The 19,981-nt window shown below is 36.0% G+C and overlaps 1 protein-coding gene across 6 annotated transcripts in view; it reads right to left on the bottom strand.

Moving 5' to 3' along the window:
- Nucleotides 1–19,981, bottom strand: part of COL25A1 (collagen type XXV alpha 1 chain) — a 516,002-nt gene that overhangs the window by 27,675 nt on the left and 468,346 nt on the right. For all 6 annotated transcript variants that reach the window (XM_027543862.1, XM_027543859.1, XM_027543858.1 and 3 more), the window contains 8 exons: nucleotides 19,200–19,277; nucleotides 12,932–12,955; nucleotides 12,259–12,303; nucleotides 8,008–8,052; nucleotides 5,739–5,819; nucleotides 4,826–4,888; nucleotides 4,145–4,195; nucleotides 1,551–1,577 (listed from right to left, as the gene is read on the bottom strand). In XM_027543862.1, the coding sequence (XP_027399663.1) occupies nucleotides 1,551–1,577; nucleotides 4,145–4,195; nucleotides 4,826–4,888; nucleotides 5,739–5,819; nucleotides 8,008–8,052; nucleotides 12,259–12,303; nucleotides 12,932–12,955; nucleotides 19,200–19,277 (414 nt within the window). The remainder of the gene's footprint in view (nucleotides 1–1,550; nucleotides 1,578–4,144; nucleotides 4,196–4,825; nucleotides 4,889–5,738; nucleotides 5,820–8,007; nucleotides 8,053–12,258; nucleotides 12,304–12,931; nucleotides 12,956–19,199; nucleotides 19,278–19,981) is intronic.

The raw sequence follows: 19,981 nt of genomic DNA, 5'->3' as shown, positions 1-19,981 counted from the left end.
CAACAGTGCCCTTATCTTAAACAATAATTCATGCCACTGAGACACTGTCACTCATTGGCCTTACCAGAAGGTAAAGTATTTTAAGAAGAATAAAGAGGCATGAACTTTTTCCTTTCTTGGCTGAGTCACCTCCTTTACCTCAAAAAGGAAACTCAGGTTTCTGGAGTCAGAGCAATCCCTGTACCACCCCGAAAGTGGGGTGGGCCAGAGGGAATCCTCAGAAGAGACAGTGGGCTGCCTATGGGCTTTTCGACTCAGTGCCAACGTTACATTTATGTGTTCCCCCAACCCATCTCCACTAAATGCATCAACTCACTACTGAGGAGCTGTCAAGAGTCGTGAATCTTCTTTCAAGCAGCCTCGCATGCATGCATGCATGCTAAATCGCTTCAATCATGTCCAACTCTTTGTGGCCCTATGGACTATAGCCTGCCAGGCTCCTCTGTCAACAGGATTCTCCAGGCAAGAATACTGGAGTGGGTTGCCATTCTCTTCTCCAGGGGATCTTCCCGACTCAGGGATTGAACCCAGGTCTCCTGCATCGCAGGCAGATTCTTTACCATCGGAGCCACGAGCGAAGCCCCCAAGCAGCCTTGAGGACTAGCTAAATTTTTCTGTTCAGAACAAAGCATCAAAACAGGAGTGCCACAACAGCTGACATGTAGTGGGTGTTTATCAACAGCTGCACAGACCTTCTGCTAAGTGTTCTGTAATCACACCTCATCCAATCATCACAACACTCTGAGGCAAGTTAACTCCTCGAGTAAAGGAAGGATTAGAGAGGGGACATAATCTGCCCAAGGTGACGCATGGCCTGTCAGTGACAAAGCTGAGATTAGAAGATGGGTCCTTATCCCAGACGCTCGCTGGAAGAAGTCTGTCTCATATTAATCCTCCAAGGTGTCTTCTTGGTCTACACGAAGGCAAAGAACACATCTTCATCCATCTTCACGATTTGACCTGCACTAATTCTGACAAGGAAGGGCTATCCTCCATTGTTCTCTTGTTAGGTCAAATGTAGAATACATGTATGTGATGTAATCTTCTCAGTATAGCACACTTGATATGCCCTACCTCATTATACACTAGTGACTTACAGGGAAATGCAAAATTAAGATGCTGGACAATCAAAGCATTTAGATGCAGTACTGCTATTATGACAAATAAGAAGTATCAACCAATACCATCTGAATATATAACTAGAGACACCATACTAAGAAAGAGCATCTGGACTAGTCTCAGAACCTCATCAGATTCACTTTTGTTTTCCTTTTGGAATGTTGATTTTGAGTATAATATTGTGATTAGTAACTTAAGAAACTGACATAGTGACAAGGAAAAAGGCAAAATGAGGACTAATCTCCAGGTGATATCACTTAAATTTGTGGCAAGTCATTCCTTGTAAAATTTAAACATCTGTATACTTAAAGGCTTAAAGATTATCAACATTACTTGACAAATAAATAAGACAGGACAGGCATGCGTCTGTCATGCTTCTCCATGATTAACAATGAAATAGAATCAAACAAACAAGGGATTTGTTGGATTACCTTTGGTCCAGGAAGCCCATGGGGTCCCTGAAAACGGAAAACACAGCTTTTAATTAAGAACTGAATCACTGTTTCTCAGCAGAAGTGACTATTATATGAAGTAACAAAAGAGATGTAAAACAAGAATCTTGTTTGATCTACAGCTAGAGGCAGGCCAGTGGGTATTAACACTCAGTGAAAGTTCCTTCCAGCTCGTGGACAGCTCTGCAATAGGAAATACATTAATAGCAATTCTTTCTGCTGAGTATCTCTGACAGGGAGAGGGGAATCTGCCAGGGTTACAAGGGAGGGAAAAAAACACCCAGAAAAAAGTGTTTGTGAACCCATACTACTTCTATTTCTCAAATTCCTATTCAAAAAAAATCTAGGTGGACTATGTGAGATACATTATGAATTTATATGAAATAGAGGTCAACCTTAAAAGACAGAAATTTGCCAAAAATATATTTGGAACTCTTAAGTATCAGTAGAGGAGATCTTTTCAATTATTAACTCCTCTAACCTCAAGGTTTTGAAAAATCTAGAGGAGGAAGAAAGTGAGGAGACTGATAGTCAAGTTTGGAACCCTGTTGGATCATTTCTTTAATTTAAGGCTAAGAAAAGGATTCTAGGAGAGGACTGCTAAACATTGGTATTTAGAATGCATTTATTTTTACAAAGATGAATTATTCAAGGCTCAAATGTAATAACTCTTGACCAATGGAAGGAAGTCATAACACATCCATAGTCAGGGCTTTTCCCATATATTTTGTGGAAAATCTAAATATAGAGACTAATTAGCTAAGCTAAATTAACTAAATAAAGGTTACTGTGGATTGCTTTAAATTTCAAGTCATTTAAATAAACTATTTGGAGACAGGAGTATTTAAACACTTGTCAGCAAAATCGTACAAGAGGAAAAAGTTTTTTTTTTTTTAAATCAAGCAATAGATAGATTTGTTATACATGTCTACTTTGGAATAACATTTTCCTTTTGAATAAGTTGTGCATAAACATTTTCAGGAAGTGGTCATCTTATCAAGTATTATTTCATTTTAGAAGTGATTTTAAATTCCTTTAAACTAATTAATTTTGTAATTTGAACGGATATAGCATTTTAAATTTAATTTTCTAACAAAGTGGTGGGAGTACAGAAAAGCCAAAGGTATGCCATTTTCTTGATTCTTAAGGAACCGTTTAGGTTTATAAAAATATGGTTAATTATAACTGTTTTGTGGTATGAAATAGAAACCCAGTAGATGATTGGGATCTGGTGCTATGCTCTGTGGTTTAGACCATTCCAATGATGCTCTTTCTTGGAGCACAACTGGAGTAAAGAGAGACTGACACATTGTTTAATCTCCAGGGTTGAAGACACATGGTTTATTGAGTCACCTTCGAGATGAATGTGACCTAAGAGGTTGCCTGACTTGTTCCCAATCTGTCCCAGTCAAAAGCATTTGGAGCATTCTGCCTTCTAGTTCCAGCCTTAATACAACAGTCATTAGGTAGACATTTGGAGAATTATGCTGCCTTAATGGCTACCTTCTTCACCGAACATGAATTCTATGAGGACACAGTCATTTCTCCACTGGTCACTGAAAGATATCTGCAGTGAACACTGTATTTGCCAAAGCACGTAAAAAGGGAAAAGAAAAAGATCCAACAATATATTAACATATCATGTGTAGAAGTAAGCTTCTGTTTTCATACTGTTTTATAAATGTTCTTATTGAATGTTTCATTAAAGGGTCACAACCCTCAAAGTTGGTTCAGTTCAGTTCAGTTGCTCAGTCATGTCTGACTCTTTGCGACCCCATGAATTGCAGCACACCAGGCCTCCCTGTCCATCACCAACTCCAGGAGTTCACTCAGACTCACGTCCATCGAGTCAGTGATGCCATCCAGCCATCTCATCCTCTGTCGTCAGAAACATGGAATTCCCTGGTGGTCCAGTGGTCGGAACTCTGAGCTCTCACTATCAAGGACCCAGCTTCAGTCCTTGGTCAGGGAACTAAAATCTCAAAAGTCATGTAGCGTTCAGACCCCTCTCTCCCACCAAAGTTTGTTAAAAACATTCATTAATAGCTATAAATATTAAACTTGTTACGGTATTAATGGCCTAGAGCAGTGATTGGTTAAAATGATTTTTCAGTGTTCATACTAGGCGAAAGTGAAGGGTTAGTTGGTCTGTCGTGTCCAATTCTTTGCAACCCTATAGACTATAGCTGCCAGGATCTTCTGTCCATGTAATTCTCCAGGCAAGAATACTGGAGTGGGTTGCCCTTCCCTTCTCCAGGGGATCTTCCTGTTCCAGGGATCGAATGGGGGTCTCCCACACTGCAGATTCTGTGTGGTGTTAGTCACCAGAGAGGGTACAGTAAAACTTGCTGAACCTATTTCTTCAAATTTCCTATCGCAAAACTCCCCTACTGCTTTCCAACAGATATGGTTGGGACAGTGAAAGACAACACGGTAAAATCAGAACAACACCTCCTATTTTCCGCCTGGGAAGTACCAGATACAAGCTGGCTGTTTTGAGGGATGAGTTCATGCTTTCTCTGGAGGTATGCTCTTAAACAAATGATTCCATTTTGGAGAGAAGGGAAACTTACCATGGGGCCTGGTGGGCCGTGGGGACCTGGTGGGCCTGGTGGGCCTATGACCTGCATGTCAGGAAAATAAATATAGATTTGGTCACTTCATTTAGATAAGGCAGTTAGGCTTGAGTCTCAAGCTAGGGCTCTGCTCAGGCCATTAATGGTTGCAGAGGAAGGATACTGGAAGAAGTAATGTGCTTGATTCTGTACATTTGGAAATTCCTTTGTGAGAAAAAAAAACAAACTTAAAAAAAAAATACAATTGTTCTACAAAAGCCAGAATAAATCAAAAGCACATTAAAAGAAAAGGAAGCAACTGATTACCAAGAAATGCTATAATGCTACAACCACGTTCAAACTTTCAAATATTTCACTAAGCTCTGGAGAGAAAAAACAAGAAAAAAACGTAGGTTCTATGTGCACAGAGCTCGACCCACAAGCATCGTGGGAAAACCACTGATTTTCTCCTCAGGATTAGACAGTCCTCTGAAAAATTGCTTCAAACTCAGACCTCTGAGACACTTTTGTCTCTCCCTGTACAAGGTTGACAGATATTTCTTGTATAGCTTGACAGACCAAGAGGATCATGGTCTTTCTACTGTTGATAAGCCATCTGGCACGGGTTGAAGTTGGTAAATAACTTGTCCATTTCAGGGTTTTTCAGGAACCATGAGCGTTGAACCACCACGGACTTACGGAAGGGCCCTGTGGACCTGGCAATCCCGAGTCTCCTTTTTCTCCTTTCATTCCATTGGCACCCTACAAATAACCATTAAGAGTGGAGCCGGTCAAGTTACTTGCAAAGTATAAGGAACAGCTGAATTTTCTCCCCAAATCCATCATCCTCTTGAAATTGTTATAATATCATGCAACATGATATGTAAGACAAGGATTTATCTTCTTGCATTTTAGTTTCAAGCTAAGCAGCAAACTTCCTCAAATCCCTAGGATTGTGGATGATTTCTGAAATAAACTATAAGGTAAATAAAAACTAAGTTATGCTTGATGGGTTAAATTATACATTGCTAAATATGTCCTATTATAACATATTTTAATGGTGGTGCTGACTTTAAATAGCAGTCTTTTAGTTTTCACTGACATTTATGCATTTCCTTGTTTTAAAAAATGATCTAGGGCAGTGAGGTTTTCTATATTTTTTTCCTGTGTTTTTCTACATTTACGTCTCCAAATTCTCAGCAAATATTATGGGGAAAACCATAAAAACATCACCCCATAATACTGCACACATAAAGAGAACACTTTCTATTGTATTTTGTTTTTAATTATTCTGTACTTTTTGGTTTTAAAATTATGATTTATTTAAAAATGATTGGTTACACCTTATGTTAATGACCAACTCTATTTATTTTACTATCTTCTAGTGAAAATCAAGAAAACATAAAGGTTTATTTTGTAATTCATTTGGTTAGATGCTTTAAAACTTCTTCCAGTGCCTTAATTAGTTGTAGTAATTAACCAAAAATACCTCAAATATTAAAAATAAAAACATTATATAAATCATTGGATGAGACTGCAGCTAATAATACAACTATTTTCTGATTATTTGATTTATCTCAATATGAACACATCTTTAAGAGTATAAACATACCGGTAGTCCAGGAAGTCCAATTCCTCCTTTTTCACCTGGCATACCTGGGTCCCCCATGTCTCCCTTTGAGCCTTTGAGTCCCTACAAATGACACGGTTTGCACTTAAGAATCATACTGACCATTGATGGTTACATAGTAGGGAAAATGGAATTCCAGATCAATTTTGTCAACAAATGGACCCTATGCTGAGATGATTCTGATTTTCATTTTTAGGTAGAGTTATCTCTTACAGCAACCTTCTACATTAATCACTATAATTTCCCCTTGTAATGGAAGAGATTAAATTCTACTGCTTAGGCCATTTAAGTATGAAAAGCATAAGCATAAGTGTTGACGTCATTTCTTCTGATTCCACATTTTCACCTGGTAGCTACTTCTATGTCATCAGTCCTGAAAACAGCTTAATGGACTTAACGCATAACAGAACAGTACACATTTTGAACCAGGACCTAGTGTTATAGTAAGAAAGGTACAAATGAGTTTCTCCCATCTCCATTCATTATACATCCCCTATCCTTCCTTAACTGTAGGCAGAAGTTCCGGTCACCAGCTTTCAATGGTTCAGTCTACAGACTGGGAGATCACTCATTATACACTCATGTTCAATTAATGCTTAGAAATACTTCCACTTTGTATTCTTATTTTGTTCTCATGACATCTCTCTGAGGTGATCCAGGATGTGATTTTTATTCTTGTTTTACAGTGAGGAAATAGATATATGTGGATTCTGAAGGCAAACATAGGAATTTTTCAATACTAAGACTGAAATTAATGTACATCATTAAGCATTTTTATCCAAGGAGGCTTAGTTCACTATGACCAGATGGCCCACTCTTCAGCAGAGATGATCATAGCTATTTCAGTTATGATTATAGGGCTTCCTGGTTGCAATAACCTGTCCAACTTTTCTGTACTAAAAACTACTTAAGGATAGGAAGGTTCTTTTCTTGTTACTTATACCTATTTCATAGCACCTACTTCAGAGTCATCTATTAGGAGGATGGGTGGGTACCTAAATAGATAGATGGATCTTAAAGCTGGTTGATTTTAGGGATCTAGTAATAGCAGCAGGATAGCCAACCCAATGGACCTAGTATAGAAGATTTTGTAAAGCCTGTAGAAAAAAATTCAGCTATTGTATGTGTAGGGATGTCTATGTAGTATATCATAATATATATCAAATTATTTATAATGATTAACTGGGGAAAAACCACTGGGTTTTTAAATGCTAATGTGATCTCCGATGGATACAGTGGATCATCTAAAGTCTTTTTTTAGCTACCACATGTTAATTTAGTGTGACATTATATGATTTCAATATACAACTCATATTAAAATAACTCTTCTCTTAATTTACTTATCTAATACAATCTTCTGAGGAGTTTATTCCACAAGCTGTATAAATAATGTCCTTGATTTCTTATGATCTTCTTGATTTTAGTCATTTCTTGAGTAAATTATGGAAGCCCAGAAAACATCAGATATCTTGAAACTAATTCTTGTGCTTAGACTCTCTAAATATTGAATATTGTCCACATTTGCCTTGTCAGATTCATTTCTTTCAGGGGTGAGCAAACCATGGCATAGGGCCAAATTCAGCTCAGAAATTGTTTTTGTACAGGCTGAATGTTTAAAATAAAATTTAAAAATTTGATAGAGAATGTATATGGTCTGTAAAGCCTAAAACATTTACTCCCTGGTCCTTCATCAAAAATGTTTGCCAATCTCTGTGTTAGGGGGAAACCCTCAGAGATACTGTCATATTCTACAAAACTACAAGTGTCCTGCTTGTTTCTGTCTCTTCTAATGATCTAGAAAATTCGGTGTAATCTTTATTTGGGAAAATAAAACAATATCAAAATAACATGTGTAAGCAACATCTAATTTTGTAGAAACTACAGTCACAGATTTAAATCTTAAATTAATTTGTATTCACTAATAAGAATTAGATAATTCTTACTAAATTGGTAATGATCTTACAAGTCTAATAAAAATTCATATGTCATTGGTAGATTGATCAGAGTTATTAAGACAAATCTAAGGTATCATATAACTTGCATGTTTCTACAAAGAAAAGCAATGTCCAGTTAAAACTAATTGCTTTTTAAAGTTAATGTCATCTCTAGAACAGAAGGTAAAAAAAGAGAATATTATATATCAACAATGTCTTCAAACCTATAAAAAAAGGTTTAAATGCTTTATATTATATATATATATATATATATATAATAAATGCTTTAAATGACAGTGTAAAGCTTTGAAAATTACCTGCTCTCCATCAACTCCTGGGACTCCTGGAGATCCTGGCTCTCCCTGTTAAGACAAAAATTAATGGCTAGCTTCTTCTTTATTATTGGTAGCATACTACACTAAAAATGATGCAAAAAATGATGCTAGCTGGTAACAGTGCAATTTAACTTTTCAGCAAATGCATCCTAACTTGAATATGTTATTACATCATACCGCATCATTACACAAAGTGAAATAACATTTTTTGAATATTATGTATAATAATATTTGTCTGTAGCTAAATAAGATCTAGCATTTTTAAAAATTTTATCCCCTCATATGAGATTCAGGCTAAAAAAATTGCTATCATTTGATGGCAGAGCATATCCTATAGCAACAACCTATATGCCTCAATTAATTTTTTTCTCCTTAAAAAATCTGCATGATGTCTCTTATTTTCAAATTTGAGAAAAGAGCAAAACCATAGCAGTTAACTTAAGAAAAAATAACATGCAAAGCCACATACATTTATAATATTTCACCTGGCATTGTTTGAACAGTGAATACAAATTCATAATGATTGTGAATGTGCTATTTCCAGATAAGCCTCACTGAAGGATATCATAAATCAGATAATATCTTAATCCACAGAAAATTACTTTGAGATCAATTCAATTTCCTATACTATGCTAGGAATGAACTAAAGTTACTATTCATATTATGATTTATTAGAACCCTTGACAAACCTCAAATACATGGATTTATTTTTCTTAACTGAAGATGTTCCATTAAAAACAAATTTAAACAACATGCTGGAGATTTATTCAAACAACAAATGTCCAGTCACCTTTCAGTAAGAAACGTACTGAACAAGCAAATTCTTTGAAAGATAAGATATTATATCAATGGGTCATTTAGGTAGATCCCATTATAAATATCTCTGATTTCCACATCATGGAAACTTTGTAAAACGAGTTCTTTGGAGTGAGTGAATGGTTTGCCTTACAGACAGATTTCCAAGGAAGCTGACTTGAGGCTGTTTTTCTAGAAAGCCTTGTTTGGTGATGTTATAAACCACAATATAAACCACAATATGAAATGGTTGGAGCTTCTTTCCCTGGTAAAAACTTTAAGAGCTGTTTGGTCATAGTGTGAAATTTGATCCTTCCAAATGTTAAAGGAAGGCATGACAAACAAATGAAAAAAAGAAAAACACTTTTTTCTTCCTTTAAATTCTAGATTTCCTGCTCTTTGTGGTAGTGGCAAAGTTTATTTTGCCACAAACAAGTCTGCTGAGGTTGGCTGCAACTGGTTAAGCCCTAGTCTCATGCAATCTGAATATCTGTCAGCACTCTGGGTTGGATAATGGTTGCTACGTTTTTCCTTCCAAACTGTGACTCACAAATGTTTAAAACAAAAATACAGTTCATGAATTATTTATCCTTCACCCACCAAATGTAGTTTGTAAAGAGTTATTTGTATAGGGCTTCCTAGGTGCAGCTAGTGCTAAAGAACCCACCTGCCAATGCAGGAGACATACGACATGGGGGTTCGACCCCTGCGTTGGGAAGATCCCCTGGAGGAGAGCATGGCAACCCACCCCAGTATTCTTTTTTTTTCTTCTTTTTTCGAATTTTTTTTTTTTTCATTTTTTTGTTATTTTATTTTCTTTTTTGTATTTTTTTCTTCAACTCCAGTATTCTTGCCTGGAGAATCCCATGAACAGAGGAACCTGGAGGGCCACAGTCCACAGGGTTGCAAAGAGTCAGACACTACTGAAGCAACTTAGCTTGCACATTTGATATATAAGAAGTCAAACAGTCCTGGTTTGATAAAGAAAGGAGAAATACTAATTGACTTGGTTCACATTCAGTCTGAGGCTCTGAGTCCTGAGCAGGAATGAGTTTTATATTTGACTCACACTGCATTTGCTGACTCCAGTTCATAGGCACATCTCACTCCAATTATCCCAGCTTTATCAAGGGGAGCTCATGGAAAGCATCAAAGACTGTATCAGCTAACCCAGGATCCCAATTACAAGATCATTGTCAGTGTATGAGGTGGGCCAGCATACCAGCAAGGTGGGAAGGCTAACAGGTAAGAGGTAAAGGAGGATGACTAACCCCGTCCCCACCCTACTTGTCTAGACATTCATTTGGCCAATTTCTGTTGCTTTCACTTTCAGTTCCAAGTCAATCTTGACCCCAAGGCAGAGAGCACACTTCCTATATGCTTCTTACCCAATGCACTTACTCTATGTACTAATAACTGCCTTTACCTTCCTTTCTCCATCCTTGAACTGACAGCTCCTTGATGAAACCCTTTATTATATCCTCCTATCTTTACTAGGTAATAGTACTTATCATGGAATAGAGGTCCACCAATTAATTATTGATTGATATGATTACTAAATGAATAGCAGTTGAATTATAAAAAACAGGGGATGTAGGTTTTAACAACATAGATTTCTTGGCTAGGTAGTCCTTCTTGCCTCTTTTGGGTCAAGTCCTTTTGGGCTTCTGCAGGCCTCTGAGCTACAAAGAAGAGTCAAGTTTCAAGTTTTTTGAAGTTTGTACAGAATAAGGCACACATTTAGCATTGAGGACAATTTTGCTTCTGGAGACTTAGTCAAGTGAGGGGATAAAGCAAGGAACTCTGACCTTGGTTGACTCTACACAGAGAAAAAAGGAATCTGCAGATTTTCTTTTAGATTGTCTAGTCTAGCTCACCAAGATATTAAAGAACAGGGACCCAATGACTTTCGCATACCATATCAAATACTGCAATGGGATTGCAGATCATGAATTTATTTTATCAAAGAAGAGATAGACTATTTTAATTGAATGACATAAACCACTCTGTATGTCATGATTGTCACCATCTCTTCAAGGAACCTCTAGATGCACATATTATTTAAGTTCTATTTCTTTAAAAAAATGTTTCTTGTCTCTAAAATAACTGAAACAACCTATATTACAAAAATTACAAACTATACTATCAATATTTTAAATAAATTGTGTAATTAAATCTGAAAGTTTAATTTATTTTTGTAAATTTAGTGAATTATATTAAATATTCAAATCTAGAAAAAAAAATAAAGAAAAGGGATCCAGGTCAACTTGTTTACCGGGAATATAGGCTGTATATTATTGGAGCATTTTTTTGTGTTATATCTCTTAGGGACCAGAATGTGGTGGAGAAATAAAAAGTAAAAAATCCCCAAACTTACATTAATGTTATACATGAAATCTGTTTGAAATTAGAGTCTATGTTTTAAATATATCTCACATAGCCAAGGACCTTAGTAATATTTTACTCTGTATTCCTTTTTCTAATAGAAAAAATAATTGTTTCTATGTGCTAGTTTTCTGTTTTTAAGTATCTTGAAAGAGAAAAGTACAAAAACTAATGTGTGCATTTGCGTGTGAGTGTGATAGATTTTGCAAATAAACTGCCTTAAGAGGCATAAATAAAAGATGGATTTTGACACCACTTGAATCATCTACAAAAAACCCAATGACAAAAGTCATATTTCAACATATGTAGTTCAGTCCTGAAAAGACAGAATTGCTGGCCATGTGTTAACTGATTGAGCATGGTTGAATAAGCTTTAGTTTGCAGAGAAAAAGTTAATGCTACCAACAAATTTTTGATATAATCAAGTAATTTTATTCCTTCTGTTTATAGTTGGTATGGGATTTTCCAGGCAAGAGGACTGGAGTGGGGTGCCATTGCCGTCTCCAGGTATGTTTTATTAGATGAAGTTTAAATGGCAGAACAATTGAATGTATATACAGTATGTGTTGTCAACATGACTGAAAATTGTTTTTAAAATTATCATTTGTGAATGTGTCATGCTGAAGCTTTTCTCGTTCTTTTTTACAAAAGCATTGAAGATAAGGATCTTTTTTAATGTCAGAGCAAATCTTCCTTTAATCCTTCTTGATTTAAACGTTTGCCTTTTTTCCATATACCACATTAGGTGTTTCTTTACACTTACCATTTCTGTAAAACGTATTTCTCCTTTGTTGAATACTCTGTTTTTCTGAGTGTTCTCCCTCTAAACTTAATGCCATTTCTATTTCTTTCACTTCCTTCCTAATTTTTACTTTTTTCTGATTCCTCTTCCTTTAGTCCAGAACTCAGTTTCTATTTTCAGCTCTCTTAAGCAATATTGCTGATCTCAGCTCTTTCAGGATTTCATAAGACTGATTTTCAAAGGCACATATATTTAATATGGATTCTCTGCACCATATGTAGTAAATGGAAACAAATAAAACAAAGAATAACCTTTGGCCCTTGTAGTCCTTGAGGTCCAGGTGGTCCAGGGGGACCCTAAATCCAGAAAAGACAAAGTTTTAAAAGATAGCAACTATCTGTATTAAAATATATGCTTTAAATAATAAGCACACTATACACTTCCCTAATTTCTATCATAATCAAATATCCTCCAATATTGATTTGCAAAGAGGAAACATTTCACTGGTTACAGAATTATAAAAACTACCTAAATATATGCAAAAAAAAACACCCCACCATATTTGGGTTAAAATAATGCTCTCAAGTTGATTTGTAAGACAATGTTAAATCATTGCTGCCCTGTTCCACATTCATCTTTCAGGGTTGAATTAACTTCCTAATATTTCCTCTGTTTCTAGAAACACTTCTCCCACCCGCCACAAACACTTTAATTTCCCGAACACTAAAGAACAAAGCTGTATTACTGAGATAAGGCCAAAGACTTTTAAGAAAAATAGCAATACATTTTTTCTTGACTTTTTTTTTTTTTTAACTAAGCAGACAAAGTGATTCAACTGGGGCAAATGTTGTAAAAGGTTATTGACATAAGAAAATATATTAACTATCAGATAAAAACAATGGTTACATTAGTACCATTATGACCGGCATGCATCAACACTGAATACAAAGTCACAAACCACAGAAATCATGCAATAGGAGTTACCGTGACTGTTAAGGTGGTAATCCTCTGTTGAGAAAATGTATTGATAAAGACAGTTACCTAATTAGTGCCAAAGTACAGTAATACATTTCTGAAATAATCAACTTTTGGATTATGTTTTGGTAAGAACTGACAAGAAACTGAGAACATACCATCCTATTTTTGAACAAATACCATAGATTGTAAAGATTCTTTTTACAAATAATTTTTAGAATTTTATTTAAAACCCTATGGATAAAGGAGAAAGAAAACGTCAAAAATTTAATTCACTTGACTTAAATTATGAAGTAAAATAGTATGCCCCTGTGGTTTGTCAGCATAACTGTGAGCTAAGAAACTCTGCTATTCATAAAAGCTCTATTTCTAGAGTACCTTGATTAGAGAAAATGAAATATCTAACTGTGTAAGTTATGCTTTTGTCTTTTAGTTTGTATCTTGTTTGTTGTATTATAATTAGCTTAAGTGTGTGTGTGTGACAAGACTAAGATAGGAACTGACATGGGATTCACCTTGTTTCTTAAAGGGCTTGAATACTGTATCAAAATACATTCTCTCAAAGTGTGAATCTCTAAAACAGCCAATCCCTAATCCATGAAATGTTTTTGTATTAAGATTTTCTAGTCCAAGTGTTATACAAAAACTTCTGTAAGGCACTTTTTTCTTTTCTTTTCTGCACCACTTTTCTTTTTTTGCTGATTTAAAAAAGCTTTTTTTCTTAAAAATTATTTATTTTTGACTGAGCTTGGTCTTCACTGCGGTGCACAGGCTTTCTCTAGTTGCAGCAACCTGGGGCTACACGCTAGTGGTGGCTTCTCGTTGCGGTGGCTTCTCTTGTTGCGGAGCATGGACAGTGCTCAGGCTTATTGCCCGCTGAAGGTCTGTGCCACTTTATGGGATTTTAGAGGGGAGAACATTTTCTATTAGGAGCTCTGGTCCTAGAAAAAAACACTGTCCAGTTACGTGTGACCTTGTGAATATCAGTTTAACTCCATCCCTTTGTCTTCCACTACTCCATCAGTTCAGTTCAGTTCAGTCACTCAGTTGCTCAGTTCTGTCTGACTCTTTGTGACCCCATGGACTGCAGCACGCCAGGCCTCCCTGTCCATCACCAAGCACTACTCCATTCCATTATCTAATTCAAGGTGCTGTTTTTATTGTGTTGTAAAAAATAATTTTAACATTATCTATCTATCTCAGTTCAGACACTTGAGTTTTTAGTGATATAGTGTCATCATATCTTAGAAACAATGTATTTATGCACACATAGAGATGGTGCAAGTTTGTATTCTATGGTAAAATCAGTCATAGTCCTTACAGCTTCAGAGAGAACAGGGTAGGAAAAAACAACCCAGTAAGGTTTGCTTCTAAGGTAAAGGGCAAAATGGCCACAAACTGGGGGCAAAGTTATAAAAAAAATCAAGGTCCAGATTTTTATACCATCATATATATGTTAACATAAGACACCACTTATTTTATACTTAAAGGATTTACCTAGGCCAAGAGTTGAATTTATGGTTATGAGAAAGCTACTTCTTAGCTCCCGTATATAGATGAGTCATTTTTAAAAGGCTATTAGAAAATTACTGAGCAGAAATAATTTCCTTGCCATAGCCTTCCAACTAAAAATTCTTTTTTTTAACTAGAAAGCAAATCCAGAAAAGCTTAGAAAGGGGAGTAGCTTAAAATTTGAACTCTCCAAAGTTTTCCAATCTGTGCCATACATGTTTCATTTTCCACCTAAATGCAAAACTAGTTTGTCTTTTTCTTTTAATTTAGGGATAACAACATGTTTTATAATGAATTGCATAAATAAAAGAATATTATATTATTGGAACCTCAACTATTGAACAGATGGGGCTTAAATGACTTTGTTAAATAACTATATTTGTGAGACCTAAAAATTATACAGGGTAGTTTCCACCCATTCAACAGAAGAATAAATGACAGAAAACTAAGCCAACTTCTCAAAACCATAATGTTACTGCCATCCTGAAGAACCAGTGTGTAGACACTCAGGGACTTCGCAAATATGTTGGCTCACTTTGGATTTCTTGTATGTGGTTCCTCTAAGTTAACACAACATAAACTCAGCAGGGTTCTCTGCTGAACTTCAGTAATGATTTGAAAACCAGAATTTTGGGTAGTGATGGAGAAAGCCATGTCATTCTCTACTGAGTTGTGATGTGAAATGGAAGGCATGAGATAGAAAAGCTGTAAATTGGTTGACGGCTAGAAGGATGCTCGGTAATTTATTCTCTTAGATGCTAATGTGAATCGCTTTAAGATTAAAGGTTATTTTCTTTCATGGCTTATAATGAAGCAAGCTTAAAATCACCTCTGATTTACCCTAGAGAACAGGTTTAGTTTATATGGTGTTGAGAAATTTTAAAAGCTTCAGTTAGAGCTTTTAAGAGCTTTTAAATGAAAAGGTTTTGCTGCTAATTGTGGAAACATAACCACCTTAAAAAAAAAATAAATGACTTATGACAAATGTCCATGTAAATATAGGCATACCTTGGAGATATTGCAGGTTAGGGTTTCACACCACTGAAATAAAGTGAATATTGCAATAAAGCAAGTCATACAAATTTTTGATTTCCCAGTGTAAGTAAAGTTATGTTTAAACTGTAATGTGGCCTATTAAGTGTGCAATAGCATTATGTCTAAAGAACAATGTACATACCCTAATTGAAAAATACTTTATAGCTCAAGGATATATTGTACCATGGCCAATATTTTATAATAACCATAACCTTTAAAAATGAAAAATCAGTGTATTGTTTACCTGTAACATATGTAATATTGTACATTAATTATACTTCAATAAAAATACTTTTACACTAAAAAATGCTAACTATCATCTGAACTTTCAGAGAGTCTTAATCTTTTTGCAACCGTAACATCAAAGATCACGGATCACAAGGAATTCCCTGGTGGTCCAGTGGGCTGGGGTTTGATCCGGTCAGGGAACTAAGATTCTGCAAGCCACGTAGCAGGGCGAGGAAAAACAATCGCAGATCACCATAACAAATAAAATCAAAATCAACAAATTTGCAATATTGTGAGAATTACCAAAATGTGGCAGAAAAACATGTAGTGAGTAAATCCTGTTGGAAAAATGGAGCCAATAGACTTGCTTGGCACAGAGTTGCCATAAACTTTCAATTTGTAAAAAAAAAAAAAAGCAGTATCTTCAAAGTGCAATAAAGTGAAGCACAATAAAAGGAGGTATGCCTGTAACAATTTTCAATAGAGGCAACATTAAAATTTTATATTTCTAGGGTGATATTTTATAACTATAATATGCTCTTATTTATCTAATTACTCTAGATTTTTTTTTTTTTTTGCAGGCCTTTTTTTAAAGAGGAGGCGATAGTGACATAGAATTTGCAAAACTGTGACTATCCATCACTGGTTAGAGAACTAGAAGAACAAGTGTCTATTACTTCCTCTCAATCTAATGGCTATTTAATTTATTTATTAAGTACTCAATCTGCTAGAGTACTATATTGGGAAAACAAAGACATAGTTTTGAAGTGAAAAAATAACAATAAGTTATTTACAAGCACAATGCTTAGTTGCCTAAATAACTCCATAAGAATAATAAATCTTAAGGTTGAGACCAACCTAGACAGTATATTAAAAAGCAGACATTATTTTGCCAACAAAGGTCCATATAGTCAAAGCTATGGTTTTTCCAGTAGTTATGTATGGATGAGAAAGTTGGACCATAAAGAAGGCTGAGTGCTAAAGAATTGATGCTTTTGAACTGTGGTATTGGAGAAGACTCTTTAGAGTCCCTTGCACTGCAAGGAGATCAAACCAGTTAAAACTAAACGAAATCAGTCTTGAAAGTTCATTGGAAGGACTGATGCTGAAGCTGAAGCTCCAATACTTTGGCCACCTGGTGTAAAGAACTGACTCATTGGAAAAGACCCTGGTGCTGGGCAAGATTGAAGGCAGGAGGAGAATGGGGCGACAGAGGATGAGAGGGTTGGATGGCATCACCAACTTGATGATCATGAGTTTGAGAAAGCTCCAGGAATTGGTGATGGACAGGAAAGCCTGGTGTGCTGCAGTCCGTGGGGTGACAGAGTCAGACACAACTGAGAGACTGAACTGACTGAGTGAAGATTGAGACATAAACATGAACTAGTTGGTTGTGATGGATAGTGACTGGTTTATAGTCAAATAGAACTGAAGGTAAAAAAAGAAAGTGAGTGCACATTTCTTGTTTCATATCAAGATGTAGGTGTTAGATTTTTTAAAAAAGTACAGTGTATTCAGGCACATCAACAAAGAATATTCAGCTCCTAAAAAAAACTCTAAGCATAAAAGATCCATTTAGAAACATTCTCATTTAACGATCAGATCAATAAAATATAGACATTTTGTGATTTCCCCAAAGGGACACACCTAGTTAATAATAGAGGAGAAATCAAAGCAGATTTTGGTTTTAGACTAAGGGTAGTTTGCTTCATGCCAAGCTCTTGTTCATGTAAAGGCTTTAAAACTCTTCCACAATTTTTCCATAAAATGGCCATGGCCAAAAATATTGGAGTATATCTTGAAAGATAAGAGAATGGATACCTCTTAAAGGCAGTTAAAAGAATCACGGTGCCACTGGAAGCAGTTCAAGGGAAATTGACAATATTGTTCACAAAGTTGAAAATGTGTCCCTACATTTTATAAGTAAGAACTCTGACAACATAGTAGGTAACCAAAACTTTCTGTTTTTTTCTTTCTTTATACATGCAGACAGCAACTTCTGGGGAACAGGGGAGAATTTAGAAAGCATGTTCTAGAACTTGACAGGAGCCCAGAATCTACTGCTTGAGTCTAATCCACTTGTGCTGAGGAACACTCATGCAAGCTGTTGACTGAACACACTGCCCAAGGGATGTTTCTCCAAGCAGTAAGCATGCTTTTCTTTGTGCTTTACCAGAAGAAGAAAAAGAATGAAAAATAGGCTAAGCTGAAGATAGATTCTGTAAAAACTATGTAATAAATGCTTTATTAGTTAAAAATGACAGTTGTAACAAAGGATCCATAGAAGTGTTGTAGATCTACCATAATTTGGTAATGCTAGTGAAATCATATAGAGGGAAAAAATTCAAGCAAGTACAAAATGGAAAAACATTTAAAACAACTAATTTGACCTTCGAGCAGAGAAATGGGTTGTGCATATGAACTAAGTGTAATCACTAATACAACCAATAACTTTATTTAATATTTACATTCCCAGACCTGGGTTGGACACATTGCAGGAGTCAAAATAACCATACAACAAGTTTTCTGTCAACAAGTAATTTACAATTTGGTAAGAGGCAAGACTAAAGTAAATCAGGGGATTTGGGAGAATAATTAAATGTTAAACTACTTGGTCCTGACTGCTAATATTTAAAAGGATTCAGAGGAGGAACTTGTCTGGGTGGCAAGTGAACTGTTGAAGAGGATTTAGAGATGAATGAAAGGAAAAGATGAACCAGGAAAAAAAGGAGCAATTTTTATAGATATGATAACTATGTTGTGGAGAAATAAAAAAATCTGTATAGAAAAGACAGGGTTATGGGGCTTAAACATCAGATAGAGATGCTTAGACTTGATAGAGTAGGCAAGGGGGTCACTGAGGGTTTTGAGTAGATTGGGGTCATCAAAATAGTGATAATTTAGGAAAATCAGAAGAGTAACCCTCTTGACTACCCTCTATGTGTTTTTACTTGATGGAAGAAAAAGAATTGAACAGTAGCAGTATTAAGAAGCAATGATAGAGGCCTCATGTGCCAGGCACGTTTCCAAGTATTTAGCCATGTACTTCTCACAACAGCCCTATTTATGCTTTGAGGCAGATGCTATTATTGTCCTCATTTCACAGAGAACTAAATAACTTGCTCTAGCTCATGCACTTAGTAAGCAAGAGATCTGAACCCAGGCAGCTCCAACTCCAGAGCCACAGGGCTCTTAATGGTTTTGTTAAGTTCACTTTTCAAGAAAGGAGACGAAGATTTGCAAAACCAATATACGTTAAACCAGATAAAGCTAAATATATCTGGAGGAAGAAGGAAAATAAAAGGAAGGATTGAAAAACACTAGGAAATAAAGAGGGTAAACTTGGCCAGGGAGAAGAAGCTGGGTTCAAAAGATGAGGGAAAAGGTGTGCTTTGAGAGGTAGAGCCCTCTGAGAGCTGAGGCGGGTGGAAGGTGATATTTCCACACACTCCAGGTCTCAGCGGGGTCCCTGTCTGTGTCAGGATGGGGAGCAGTCACTTGCCTGCAAGGCTTCGTGGAGGTTGCCATTGTAGTCTATGATCTCGGTGGCTCCTGCATCTCCCTTTTGACCAGGTGGACCCTATGGAAAAATAAACCAAGAGAACATTAGGCTAGGATGGAGAAGGGACGGTGGCAGAAACAGAAAGAGCAACACGCACGCTCTCTCTGACCTAAACCAAGAGAACATTAGGCTAGGATGGAGAAGGGACGGTGGCAGAAACAGAAAGAGCAACACGCACGCTCTCTCTGACCTAAACCAAGAGAACATTAGGCTAGGATGGAGAAGGGACGGTGGCAGAAACAGAAAGAGCAGCACGCACACTCTCTCTGACCATCAATTCTCGACTGAGGCCCAAATCCATGTTAAAATAAATAAACCATGTTCAAAGTTTGTCCTTATTTCAAAGCAGGCAAACTACTTCCAACTTCCTGCCTGTGGTATGTTAAAGATATTAATTCAGATAAAAAAGAAAAAAGATTCAATATCAAAAACTGCTCCCTGAAAATTATTATTTGTAGGCTAATCTGATTTGACTGACAAAATCTTGCTGGCTTTATCCATATTTATTAAAGCAACCCCTGACATCTTTCTCCACATCCATACCACAAAGATTGCTTCCTCATTCTTTAAGAAGATAGAACATTCTTTAAGAAGATAGAACTACAGGAAATGCTTGCTTTTCCAACAGGAATAGAACTCCATTAAAATTGAATCAAACAGGGAATAAATATGCATGCATATATATATTTGAATATATATATATATATATGGAGGGAACAAAT

The sequence above is a fragment of the Bos indicus x Bos taurus genome, chromosome 6 (assembly GCF_003369695.1).
Source record: "Bos indicus x Bos taurus breed Angus x Brahman F1 hybrid chromosome 6, Bos_hybrid_MaternalHap_v2.0, whole genome shotgun sequence".
In the NCBI taxonomy this organism is placed as follows: Eukaryota; Metazoa; Chordata; class Mammalia; order Artiodactyla; family Bovidae; genus Bos; species Bos indicus x Bos taurus.
The sequence above is the reverse complement of the archived record's forward strand: the minus strand, read 5'-3'. Positions and strand labels throughout refer to the sequence as shown.